The sequence below is a fragment of the Phoenix dactylifera genome, chromosome 16, assembly GCF_051530095.1.
Source record: "Phoenix dactylifera cultivar Ajwa chromosome 16, Ajwa_hap1_PhDact_Kaust_v1.1, whole genome shotgun sequence".
Taxonomy (NCBI): Eukaryota; Viridiplantae; Streptophyta; class Magnoliopsida; order Arecales; family Arecaceae; genus Phoenix; species Phoenix dactylifera.
The window spans coordinates 3,151,207-3,164,733 of record NC_143205.1 but is presented as its reverse complement, the minus strand read 5'-3'; the positions used below and the strand labels follow the sequence as shown (position 1 = coordinate 3,164,733).

The 13,527-nt window shown below is 41.5% G+C and overlaps 1 protein-coding gene and 1 pseudogene across 3 annotated transcripts; one reads left to right on the top strand and one right to left on the bottom strand.

Moving 5' to 3' along the window:
• Positions 1 to 279: 279 nt before the first annotated feature.
• LOC103698287 (putative sugar phosphate/phosphate translocator At4g32390 pseudogene) lies at positions 280 to 7,041 on the bottom strand (annotated as a pseudogene).
• A 143-nt stretch (positions 7,042 to 7,184) lies between these two features.
• LOC103695518 (B-box zinc finger protein 20-like) lies at positions 7,185 to 8,951 on the top strand. Of its 3 annotated transcripts, none has more exons than XM_088712573.2 (3): positions 7,185 to 7,765; positions 7,858 to 8,326; positions 8,429 to 8,951. In XM_088712573.2, the coding sequence occupies exons 1-3, from the start codon at positions 7,584 to 7,586 to the stop codon at positions 8,759 to 8,761; spliced, it is 984 nt and encodes a 327-aa protein (XP_088568699.2). In that variant the 5' UTR covers positions 7,185 to 7,583; the 3' UTR covers positions 8,762 to 8,951. The 3 variants fall into 3 exon arrangements, with proteins under 3 accessions (XP_088568699.2, XP_008775100.2, XP_008775101.2); XM_008776878.6 differs by having other exon boundaries at positions 7,203 to 7,765; positions 7,889 to 8,326; XM_008776879.6 differs by having other exon boundaries at positions 7,207 to 7,765; positions 7,889 to 8,326; positions 8,432 to 8,951.
• Positions 8,952 to 13,527: the final 4,576 nt, after the last annotated feature.

Here is a 13,527-nt window from a genome sequence, read left to right as displayed (position 1 = left end):
CAGAAATGAGTGGACGACCCCACACTACAAGAAAAAGGGGCTTTGGCGATGCTTTTTAAGGCTTTTACTGATGCTTATAAGCGTCCGTAATTTTTTTCTCGATGCTTTTCAAAGCGTAGCCAAAGCGTCGGCTATGTTGGGGTGGCAAAAAAATTGCTGACGCGTTTGAAAAGCGTCGCTAAAGGTTATTTTTAGCGACGCTTAAAAGCGTCGCTAAAATCCGTCTAGTAATGCTTTAAAGCGTCGAGTTTAACTCCTATTTTTAAAGTTAGCGATGCTTTAAAGCGTCGTTATAAATTTTTTTAAAGAAAAAAAATATGTGATGGGGTTCAAGGAGATGCCTTTGGAGGTGAGGAGGATCTGGATGAGGACGAGGCGGGTGGCCTCGAAGGCGACGGCGGCGAGCTAGAGCATGACGCCCCACGCGTTGAAGCGGGCCTTGCCATAGGCGGCGATGGCAACGCCGAAGGAGATGGAGAGCATGTTGAGCAGGGTTTCTGTCTTAAATGCATCCTTCTTGAAGACGACTCCGATGGAATAGACGGCGACGAGCATGAGGGCTTTGAGCATCTGGATGAAGGAGACGTAGAGGTAGATGTAGGCGGCGTTGGCGAACCAGAGGGAGAACGCGTAGAGGGCGCCGATAGGGACGACGGAGGCGACGTAGAGGTCGCGGGTCATGGGAGGGGAGGTGGGGGGCTCGACGACGCGGAGGCCGCAGACGAGGAGGAAGCCGAGGGCGGAGCAGAAGGATGTACTTGTTGAAGCCGAGGGAGATGGGGAAGGGCCAGTTGTACATCTTGGGGTCGAGGATGTACTTGTTGAAGATGATCACCGTGAAGCTGAGCAAGATCCAGATCCCAACGTACGCGTAGGAGAGGAGGACCTTTCTCACCAGCCCCTCTCTCATTGCTCCCCCACCGCCGTCGCGTCCCATCTCTCCTCCTCCTCCTCCGGCCACCGCCGAACAAGCTCTCTCGATCGCTGGATCGATCAGCTCCTTGGGTCGCTATGGATTGAAGAAAGGCGGGCGAGATCTTAACCCTAACCCTAACCCTGATTGGATCGGAAGAGGAGGAGAGTGAAATGAAAAGGGGAGTAGATCGCTAGATCTAGCAGTATGGGGATGCCGAGACCACCGACGGGAGGTTTGGTGAAGTGGGAGACTTGGGGATTCGCTCCAAGGCAGCACTTATAGCAGAATCTGAGATTGAGAGCACGATCAAGAACAAGGATTCAGAGGTCACAATCTCTACAGAGAGAGAGAGAGAGAGACGATGGGTACCTTGGTGGGGGAGAAGAAGGAGGGATCGGGGGCCTGGGTGGCCTGAGAAGGCATGAAGCCGACGCCGGAGAAGAGGGAAGAAGCTCCATCGAATTGTCTATGAAGCATGGCCGCTCTCTCTCTCTCGCTTCTTGGAAGGGATCTGATCGAGAATCGGGAGGGGGTTAGAGATTTGTAAGGAGAGGCAGGCGGCTGGAGGGGTGAGGGATCGGGAGGAAAGGGGTTAGAAATTTGCAACGAGGAGGGGGGAGGGGGGATAATGGCCTCCGATGACGCTTTCTAAAGCGTTGTTGGGAGGGAAAAAAAAGAGATGGCTTCCGCTGACGCTTAAAAGCTTCGGCCCAAGCAAGATTTTTACTCACAACGGCTTCCGACGATGCTTATAAGCGTCGTTTTAGCCTTATAATTTTTGCGATGCTTGTAAACGTCGTCTTAGGCCACACCTACTGATGCTTTCTAAAAGCGTCGGCAAATTTTGGGCGCTTAGCAAAATTTACCGACGCTTCTACTTAGCGTCGGCAGCCAAAAGTTGGAAAAGGTAGTTTTTCCTGTAGTGCCACTACTCAGGAGTTGACTCGAAAATAAGTTCGAGCCGACCCCTATGTTGAGAGATGGATAATAAATCCGAATGTTCTCTATTCCATTTCATCTTGTCTCTTCTTCATTCCATTCGATGCCCTGCTTTGCCTCTTCCTCCCATAAAATCCATCCACCCTTGACCTAGTATTCCCTCCTTTTGGGTTGATTGGATTCTTGATGGCTCCCAAGAAGCAAGTTGCATAACGGTTGCAGAGAACAAAAACCCTACTGTCTGAGAAAAGGACAAAAGCTCGAATGTATAGAATGCCTTCTCAAACTAAAGAACCATCACCTACTCCTCCTCAGACCGCTCCAACTCAGGTACCTCTCTCCACTAGAATCATTACTACCTGACAAAAAGTTGATTTTGATTTCTTGGAGCGAGAGAACTTCTCGATTGGAAGCAAGTTGAGAGAGAAGGGTTGGAACTTTATGTGTTGACTTGGTCTTCCTACTTATCCCAACCTAGTCAAAGAATTCTATGGGAATGTGAGGTTTGGAATTAAAAATTTAGAGTCCATTGTAAGAAAAACCCACATTTAGTTGGATATTCCAAGCCTAGGAAGATTGCTGCATATCCCGACTAGTGGGCTCTCAAATGAATATCTAGAAGATTGCCGGTTAGAATTGCAGCTCATCCTAAAAAGAGAGAAAGTGAATGAAGTAGAGAAAGTCACTACAAGCTAACTATCAGTCGAAATGAGGCTTTTTCATCATATGATCAGTAGGATTTTCTTTCACAAGACAGAAAGATTTGATTTTGTATCAGAGAGAAACATCTTAGTGAAGTACCACATGTTCAGGGTGAGTCCCTTGAACTTGCCCTCTCTTATGTTCCAGCATATTCATGAGGCAGCAACCAGGCCGAAGGCTTCTCTGCCTTACGGCATGATTCTGCCCTTAGTATTCATGGAACAGAGAGTAGTGCTTGAAGAAAAAACTTCAAGAGCACTGCTATATATTGACACCTACAATGATCGGTCCCTACATCGAATAGGTTACTTTAAGATTGACAATCATTGAGTGAGAAGAGGTAGAGGTGGCAGACTAGTTGAAGCTGTAGAAGCTAGACCAAGTAAGCCTGCAGCCTTTACAGAAGAACATGCTGAGCCACTTGCTCCTATGAAACTGCACACCCCTGAAGAGCCTGAAGGTGAAGACTTTATGGCTTCTTTTGATTTCCAGCTACAACATCCATAGAGCAACTCAAGTCACACCATTAGATTGGATGAGGATTAGTTGTAGACCGTAATTGAATAAGTATTGGTTGGATTTATGAGCTCTAGATTCACTAGTCAAAGAGAACAGTAGCCTCGCTAAGTCACCGCATGACACTTTATTGACAGATCAAAGATTGGAGCCCCATGTATCATCATTAATACAAATGGTTGCAGAATCAAGGCATGATATCTCTAAGTATTTTGAATTGTACCAAACTCTTATAGATTCCTTGTCATCTTTTTTTTATTTAGATTCCTAAGTATTTTTGAATTGTACCAAACTCTTATACATCATAGGTTGAAACTCTCACTTGTACTTCAACTCTATTTCTTAATAAAAGCTTGATATTTTACCTCAAGTAATATTTGTTTGGATGATTACAATTTGAATTCAAATGACATGTGTTTAGCAATTATCACTAATGAATATCTCAGTTTAAATTCAAAATAATTGTGCTTTGTTTAAGAGGATACGTGTCTATCTATCTAGTTTCTACGAAATGTACTTCACAATGCTTCAAGTCTACAATTCTATTTAATGAATAAAAATGTCCCTTTAAATATTTAAGTATTCTTCAATGTTTATCACACTTAGCTTGTGAAATATGGTTATTGAATATTTAATATGCATGATTATTTTAGTCTGAATCCTCACATTATCCTACCTTTTCTGTAAACTTGTACCCTCCTTATTGATTCTGACAAAAAGGAAGAGAAAGAAAAAGGGAAAGACGCCAAAAGAAAAAGGAGAGAGAAAAATGATCAATGATATCTAATTAAAGTTAACCTTTGGCAAATTAGAAATTTCTGCAAGTGATATTTAAAAAAAATCTCTTGAAAAAATCCTATAATTACATCATAAAGGGGGAGAATTACTATTATAGACAACTTGGTGTTTAAAGCAATTATAAAGAGTGAATGGTATCAAATAATATAAAATTATTCTTTACTCTATAATTCTTGAACAACATTAATTCAGATGTTATGCATGCTTACTCTTGTATCTGAATTTTTTTCTAAAAGATGTTATCATCGATTATATCTTTTTTTTGGAACTCAAGGATTTTGTCATTATCAAAAAGAAAAAAATTGTCGAACCTAAAGGATTGATTTTGATGATGCAAAACAGTTGAGTTAAAAGTTGATTAATCTATTTTCTTTGAGTTTAAGTGATCAAATTTTAAATAGCAAAGAAGAAAAAATCCTTCAGCCACTCTCAGAAGAAGATCATCTATCTAAAGCTCTACATAAAGAAGCAAACTCTAAAAGATTTTGAAAACATTCTTTGAAAGCTCACATCCAAACATAAAAGATTTTATCCTAAGCTATCTCAAGAGTCGACTCCAAGCTTGCAACAAGTCGGCCGTAGCACACTGTCGCTGACTGTAGCATCTTCATAAGCGACTCCAACAGACTGCGAGTCGACCCTGGAAAAGTCTCAAAGGATAGACATAAAGCCAAGAAATTTATCATATTGAGGAGTCAACCCATGAACTACTTGAGCTCACTCTTGCTTAACATGAGTTGACTCCATGATGGCCATAGAGAAAAGACAAAGAGCCAAGAAAGTCACTACTTTAACTAGTCAACCCATGGAATTTACAATGCCATAACCAACTAGTCCCTGATCTTGGCATTCACTGATCTTCCATGTGGCGGGAGATTGACAGGTATGTGCCTCTTGTGGTGTCTAATTGCAGGTGGTTGATCAGCGATAGGTAGAACATAGATGCAGTGGAAGACCCTTGGGTGGACTCACTCTCGGTGAGGCGTTGGTCGACCATGGTTAATGTCGACATTCCGGAAGGACTGAGGGTCTGCGACCTCCTTTGGCCCGGAGGTGTGGAATGGGACACTACCCGCTTAGCCTAGATATTTGGAGACTAGCTTGCTGAGAGGATACGGTCAGTGCCAGTTCTAGGGTGTGCCAGCCCTGATGTGGGGGTGTGGAGCTTGACCTGCAGATCCAGGATCAGGGTAGGTGATATCTACGGCTTCCTCCAGAGTGCGCGATGCTTGATGTTTGAGTGTGCTTTGATATGGAAATTTGGCCTGCATCCGAGGGTGGCCTTATTTCTCTGGAAGGTCGCTGGGGCCGGCTCCCGACGAGGCTCGTCTTGAGCAATAGGGGCCTGGATATCCATCCTCAGTGCCCCTTGAGCTAGGTGGTTGAGTTTGTGGACCATGTCTTATTCCACTGCCAGCATGCAAGAAGGATCTCAGAGCTTGCCATGATCCCATCTGGGGTTTGAAGTGATTCGACGTCCTTTTTACGGATGACCAGACAATGGATGATCACCCCCCATTCCAGGAAGGTGGCTACTATGGTAACTTGTCTAGCGTAGTAAATTTCGCTATCCAGGAATGCTTGAACGTTTGGTGAGAGCTACCCCCCTCCTCCCCGAGGTTCGTTGCTGAGAGAGCCCGGTGCCAAGCATCTGAGATCTCTCAAGCACATCTAATGGATAAATCTTTGATAGCTCAGGACATCTAGGGCTCCCCCTCTGCTCATGGAGCATCTCGCATAGTATTCTTCACCTAGGAGCTCCCACCCTCGAGCTTTCTCAAGGTAAATTTTGACAGATATGTACTGGATGGCGAAAGTAGGGGAGAGGCTAGCTTCATCATCAGAAGTCCGAACTCCAAGATGATTGCAGCCGGAGGCTGCCAAATCTTCGACACCTCAATTTTCGGAGCAGAGCTGTGAGCAGCCTAAACTGGCGTGTGCTATGCTTGGCGCGCGCTGTGAGCCCATGCTGTCGTGCTTGAGGGCGATTCAGCTCCAGTTATTGGTTGGATTCAGCAGGAAGTGGGGGGTGGGCGAGTACCATCTGCTGCTCAGAGATATTCAGGCTATGATCAATGGTGGGATGGCCTTACAGGCAAAGTACGTGTATCGAGAGACCAATGGGGCAACAAATTGGGTAGCCTCGTATGTGGCTAGCCATTTTGGAGAGACCTTGTGGCTAGGGAAGAGGGGATTACTCGTTGTACTCCGAAACTTGTTATCTTTTGACTTTTTTAGGTGTATTCGTACCAGTCATATATGATACATCAGCTTCAGTAAAAAAAAAAAAAACACACACACACTATACCTACTTACCTGGTGTCCTCCTCCCTTTCCTTGGATAAAGGCAAATCCTAATGGTCCTTATGATCCAAGTCATGATAAGGCGGGGGCTAGTTTTGTTTTCAGAACAGCTGGTACATTTATTTTTTCTAAAGGTAATAGTTGCCTTATAGTCAAGTCAAGTCGGATTCTCTCACCTTGCTTCACATTTAGATGATTAAGCCACTGGTGCTTGATATTTTGGCTTCTTTATAAAGATTATGGGGGCAACAGCTTAACCATGTATGTAGCAAAGTCAACAAGTTGGTGGAACAACGGGCATACATAGCTAGAATGCAAAGATGCCATGTTGATTGGTCTTTCTAATTTTTTTGCTGAAGTCCAATATTTATAGAGAGAGGGGGGTTAGATTGAGCTACACTCAAGTAGATATCCACTTATATCCAAACAAATCTAGATTGGACAATGGGGACCCCATATCGATGATGCAGATCATTGGATGTAATCTGCTATCTCTAAACTGTTTATATAACAAAAGTCATATGATTCGGAGACATCTGATCTATACATCAACTAATCCAAAAATAGACAATCTAAATAATACTAAAATACGTACATCTTTTGATCATTTAATGGATAAGCTAGGCCTTTCCGAATCATATGATTTTTTCTTGCATTTAAGTAGTTTAAAAATAATAAATCATATCCAATAATTTGGATCGTTGATATGAGACTCTGATTCTCTGATATAGATCTAATTAGATTTGAATGGAGATCCATTCGAATATAGCTAAATTTAGCGCACTCTCTCTCTCTCTCTCTCTCTCTCTCTCTCTCTATATATATATATATATATATATATATATGTGTGTGTGTGTGTGTGTGTGTGTGTGTGTGTGTGTGTGTGTGTGTAATTATATTAAAATACTTCCAACATTTGCTTTTGTATGCGGCTGCCGACCTTGACGAGGAAAAGAATCTTATCCTGTCGACTTGAATACATACCTGAAGCTGAAGGTTATGGGCAAAGTAACATGTTACAAAGGGCAAAAGGACTTCATCCAGATTTTTTTGAAATCATTCAGAGTTATCAAGTGGTACGAGTTTCAAGGTGTGGATACTCGGAGGAGAAGGGGAAATCAGTAAACAAAAGTAATAAAAGTACCTGAGATGTCCCTTGAATTGGCTAGCAGGCTGCCCGCCCCCTCGCTTTCAGCTGCACCAATGCACCATCTCCGCGTTCTATAATTCGTTCTATCACCCAAGCAGTATGATTAAATTATTCGAATCCGAGCTCTCTTCCCCACACCCCCACTTCCTCCCTTGATTCCTCCTCCGCCGCTACCTTTTTAGCTTTATCGATCCATTTGCAAGTCCTCCTCCTTGCAAGAAGTGGAAGAGTCGGACAAAGAGATGAAGGTACAGTGCGATGTGTGTGGAAAGGAGGCGGCGGCGGTGTTCTGCTGCGCCGACGAGGCGGTTCTCTGCGAGCCCTGCGACCGCCGGGTCCACCACGCCAACAAGCTCGCCGGCAAGCACCGCCGCTTCTCCCTCCTCCCCTCCTCCTCCTCTCCTTCCCTCCAGTCCCACTCCGTCTGCGACATCTGCCAGGTTCCCTCCTCGAGCCTTTCTTGTAAATCTTTGTGATTATTTCTTTAAGTCTGAGAGAAATTTGGTGAAAAGAAACGATTTTGGATGAAAAGGAGTAGTTTTTGGGGGCGTTGGGAATTGCAGGAGAGACGGGGATTTGTGTTCTGCCAGGAGGACAGGGCGATCCTCTGCAGAGACTGCGATGGTCCCATCCATAGCGCCAATGATCTCACCAAGAAGCACAATAGATTCCTCCTTACCGGCCTCCGCCTCTCCTCCGCACCCATCTCCTTCTCCTCCTCCTCTCCGGAGGCAGAGATGGTTGCGGCTAGTAACAACAACAACGTTCCCGAAAGCAATCAAGATAAGGCCTTGCCGGCGGATGATTTGGTCTTGTGCAGCAGCGATAGCAGCATCACCAGCTCCACCTTCGCCGCGGCCGCCCCGGTGGCAGGCGACAGCAGCACCGGCGGGGGCAGCAGCATCTCTGACTATCTCATCAAGATGTGCCCTGGGTGGCGCGTCGAGGACCTGCTTGTCGACGACGCCGCCGCCGCCTTCGCCGCGGATGGTTTCTCCAAGGTCTGTGATCAGTTCCTCTTTCTCGGATTGATTGTATTGGATTCGACCGTGAGGGAAAACAGGAAAAAATTGGCTTCTTTTTGTTTTGTTGTTGTCGTGCAGCAGACGCCGATGGACGAGATGCTGCCGTTCATGGAGGTGGATCTGGAGGGGGCCGGGCTGGAGGCGGTGGCGGAGGAGTTCCCCATCTGGGTTCCCCACGTTCCCCAGATCCCGCCGCCGGATCTCCCAGCCGTCCCCGGCGGCACCGCCGCCACGGCCGGCGTGCATTACCAGCCCTGGGTTGCGGCCAAGGATCTAAACTCCACCCACCATCACCATGGCGCGAAGGCGGCCGGCCGAGAGCGGTGGAGCGACGACGCGTTCACGGTGCCTCAGATCGCCGCCGCATCGTCGAATCCCGGCAAGAGACCGAGGCAGCAGCCTCTTTGGTAGTTCTAAGAGAGTGGCTCTGTACTCGCACTTAATATTTCATATATATATATATATATATATATATATATATATATATATATATCTTTTTTTAGCTGCTTGTCGTGGTTTTGGTTTTGCGTTTTTTCCTGTGTATAACTTTGCTGATTTTTTTTTTTTTCAAATAACTGGCGAACTGCCCATTTCTGCGGCCTCTTCTTGTTCTACTTCTTTCTTGATCTCTTTATTTTTGGAATTTTACTTTTCTGCTGATGTGTTCTGTCTGGTATGAGTTTGTTTTATGGCTCCTTCAAATGCTATGCCAGAGAAGAAGAACAGTAGTAAGCACATGATTTGGTAACAGGTATCCATCAAATCATATATTAGGCTCCAAAGTTTAAGAGCTTGAGTTGTCTCTCTCGTACTTGATCTTGTCCCTCTCAAAACCAAGAGTGGTTCAGAAAATTACCTCTAGAGATAGAATGGTATTTCGGTTGGGGCATGCAAAATATGAGGCTGGGGTTCTGATGCCACCATTGAAATTATCAATAAATTGTTATAATTTCTGTGTTTTTTTCTTCAGAAAACAATGAATTATTGCATGAATTCATTTTGCAAGAAAATGATAGGAACTTAACAATATAAACCTTATCGGGAGTAATATAAAGTCAATAAAATTGCAACTTATTTGAATTGTATGATCGGTGTAAATTACAGTTTGTAGCATGAATGTATTGGTTTTATGGAAATTTTGAGTCCAAAATCAGGCTATATTTAAAGATATGTTTAAAAATACCAACGAAAAAAGATGTGCCTAACTCTTATTCATTTGAATAGTAGCTTCATTTGCAGGGATAAACAGTTCAGATTCTAGCATTCATTACTTACATACTAGTATTTAGCTGTTATCTTGTACGCCACTATATATGTTAACAAATTAGAAGGGTCTAAAATGCTGAGATCTAAAATTTTCATCTTTTCAAAAAAGCTAATTTCGGTGTGGATTGATTGGCAAGTAGAGATTTTGATTGCGATATTCCTTCCAATGTTTCTGGCTCTTCTATTACAAATTATTTGTATGGGATTTTATTATTAACCGTCTTGCTAAAATTATTTTAAAGATGTTATTTTTTAATCAAAAAAATAACTATGATACTACTAATTTATTTATTTATTTATTTAAAAAAAAGAAATTTTACTTGCAAATGTATGGTTAGGTTTGACCAAGTAATTTTATAGAACATGAATTGCCAAAAAAAACTAAGAATGCAGGCAAGCTCACGGCCAGATTAGTCAATGTCCACTGGCATAAAATACCCTGGACATAGCTGTTTGCGTTTCACATAAAACGGAACCGAGCCCAACCAAGTATGACACCGAAATGGTTGCCTTTTCTAGCATGGGATCATGGCAAGAAACAATCAATAAGCAATTAGAAAAGAATCAAATGGGACAATAATTAACAAGGGCCCAGTTTGTAAAGGCCAAGGCCATAAAGGGGCCGGGCTTAACTATGTTGCGCTTAACCAAGGGCCCAGTTTGCTTTCTTAGCAAAACAAAGCTGGATGATGTCTGATTTTAGAGCACTAAACATGAGCCACCCAACTTTAATCTGCATGATACCTCTGCTTGCCTTCTAAGCAAGAGGTCAGGGGTTTGATTCTGGATGGCAATGCTCTCGCTTCGCCCCTTGATTAGTAAAATCCCTGCTGCTGCGAGCAGTGGCCTAATCTGCTTCGCAGCCAGGCTTTATCATAGGTTCAGTGGTTTCATTGACGACAATTAGGAACAATTCATAGTAGTTTGGAACAGAATGGTTTGTAGAAGTTCCATGGTTTGAGAATAAAACTAGGGCGAAATAATCATTTTCACACACACATTCAACCAACTCACTCTAATACATATATTTGCATATATGTGTCGACGCCAACTGCCTTGTAGGGTATTGTGGATTTTCTTCTCTAAACTTGAGCACGAATCTCTCCTAGAGCATCCAAGATAGTAATCTCAATTATTCTTTAGGTTTAATCTTATCTTGTGGCCATGCATACCTATAAGTTTTGACTTTGACACTTAATTGTATTCACTAGTAGATTTTAATTCCATTTATCAAGGCACCAAACCTATTTAACCTAACAATTCACAACTACATAGATGGACTTGATTAATTTGGCAAACTAGAATGATGATGCCTGTGTAGTCCAACATCTTGATGCAATGAAACAAAAGGAATCAAATTGCTTTTTTCCAATAAAATACTATGTAAAAATAGACTACATGTATGTTCAAGTAGATTAGTACATGTAAGGATGTTGAGAAAAACCAAGTAGATCAAAAGAGATAGATGATGATTTCTCTAGGCACCATGTAGAATGTTTGCACCCAATAGATGCTCCAACAATTATTATAAAGTCTCCTCATCTCTTTCTTCTCTAAGTTTGCATATAAAGTCACTCACTCCAATAAATATATTTGTATACATGTGTTTATGCCAATTGTCTTGCAGGGTATTGTAGATTTTCTTCTTTATCCTTGAGCACAAATCTCGCCTAAAGCATCCAAGGTAGTAATCTCAGTTATTCTTTAGGATTAATCTTATCTTGTGGCCTTGCATACCTGTAAGTTTTGACTTTGACACTTAACTAATTTCACTAGTAGATTTTAATTTCATTTATCAAGGCACCAAACCTATTTAACCAGACAATTCACAACTACATTGACGGACTTAATTAATTTGGCAAACTAGCATGATGATATCTGTGTATTCTAACATTTTGATGCAATGAAAGAAAAGGAATTAAATGGCTTTTTCCCAATAAATTACCATAAAAAAATAGAATATAGGTATGTTCAGGTAGCTTAGTATATGTAAGGATATTGAGAGAATACGAGAAGATTCAAAAAGATAGATGATGATTTCTCTGGGCACCATATAGAATATTTGCACCCAATAGACCCTCCAATAATTATTATAAATCTCCTCATCTCTTTCTTCTCTAACTTTGCAAATAAAGTCATTCACTCCAATAAATATATTTGCATATATGTATTGATGCCAACTGTCTTCCAAGGTATTGCAGATTTTCTTCTTTAGCCTTGAGCATGAATCTCTCCTAGAGCATCCAAGGCAGTAATCTCAATTATTCTTTAGGATTAATATTATCTTGTGGTCTTGCATATCTATTAGTTTTGACTTTGTCATTTAATTGCATTCACTAGTAGATTTTAATTCCAATTATCAAGGCACTAAACCTATTTAACCTGACAATTCACAACTACATAGATGGACTTGATTAATTTGTCGAACTAGCATGATGGTACTTGTGTAGTCCAATATCTTGATGCAATGAAAGAAAATGAATCAAATTGCTTTTTTCCAATAAATTACCATGAAAAAATAGAATACATGCATGTTCAGGTAGATTAGTATCTGTGAGGATATTGAGAGAATACGAGAAGATCGAAAAAGATAGAAGTTAACTTTTCTAGGCACCATATAGAATATTTACATGCAATAGACCCTCCAACAATTATTATAAAGTCTCCTCATTTCTTTTTTCTCTAACTTATCATATAAAGTCACTCACTCCAATACATATATTTGTATATATGTGTTGATGCCAACTGTCTTGCAGAGTGTATCATAGATTTTCTTCACCAGCCTTGAGCATGAATCTCTCTTAGAGCATCCAAGGTAGTAATCTCAATTGTTTTTTAGGATTAATCTTATCTTGTGGTCTTGCATACCTATTAGTTTTGACTTTGTCATTTAATTGCATTCACTAGCAGATTTTAATTCCATTTATCAAGGCACCAAACCTATTTAACCTGACAATTCACAACTACATTGATGGACTTGATTAATTTGGCAAACTATATTCCAACATCTTCATGCAATGAAAGAAAAGGAATCAAATCACTTTTTTTTAATAAATTACCATGAAAAAATAAAATATATGCATGTTCAGGTAGATTAGTATCTGTAAGGATGTTGAGAGAATGCGAGAAGATCGAAAAAGATAGATGATGACGTCTTTAGTTACCATATAGAATATTTGTACCCAATAGATGCTCCAACAATTATTATAAAGTCTCTTCATCTCTTTCTTCTCTAACTTTGCGTGAGGCTCACTAAAGATCTCTTTCTTGATATCTCTGTATTAAATATCTGGAAAAATATGTTGCACACCTGAAAACCCTATTACTCCTATTTATAAGAGAGAAGTTGAACCATTGTGAAAACCAAGACTTTACATGCCAGCCTAGAAAACTCTAGGCTTGTGGTGCCTACTGGGGATAAGCTCTAGCATATGGTGGCCCTTAAGAGCCCTAAGTATGTGCTCAGCCATCTTAGGGTTTCAATGACTTGGTCATCCACCTAGTGTTAACCCTAGCTGGCTATAAGAAAAACTTGATCCAAGGTTGGGTCTGGGTCGATATGAAGACTAGTGCAATAATGTTATGCCACCCATATGAACCAACTCCTATGTCAAGGGTCTTATTAACCTACTCAATTGACTGAGTGTGAGACTGGTGAGGACTTAAGAGAGATCTAGAGAAAGGCTAACAATGATGGACAAGTATGGGACCTCAAGGTTAAGTTGAATTTCTAAGCTACCATATTCCATCTTACTTAATATCTATGTCATATTCATAATGAAACAAGTTAGAGCAGTCTCCCTATATATAAAGATGCATAATCATGCCAATCCTCGGTAGATAGAATGGATAAAAAAAATCTACCTTCATGAAAACCAATTATTTTTATAATTTAGTCCCTCAACGTTCCT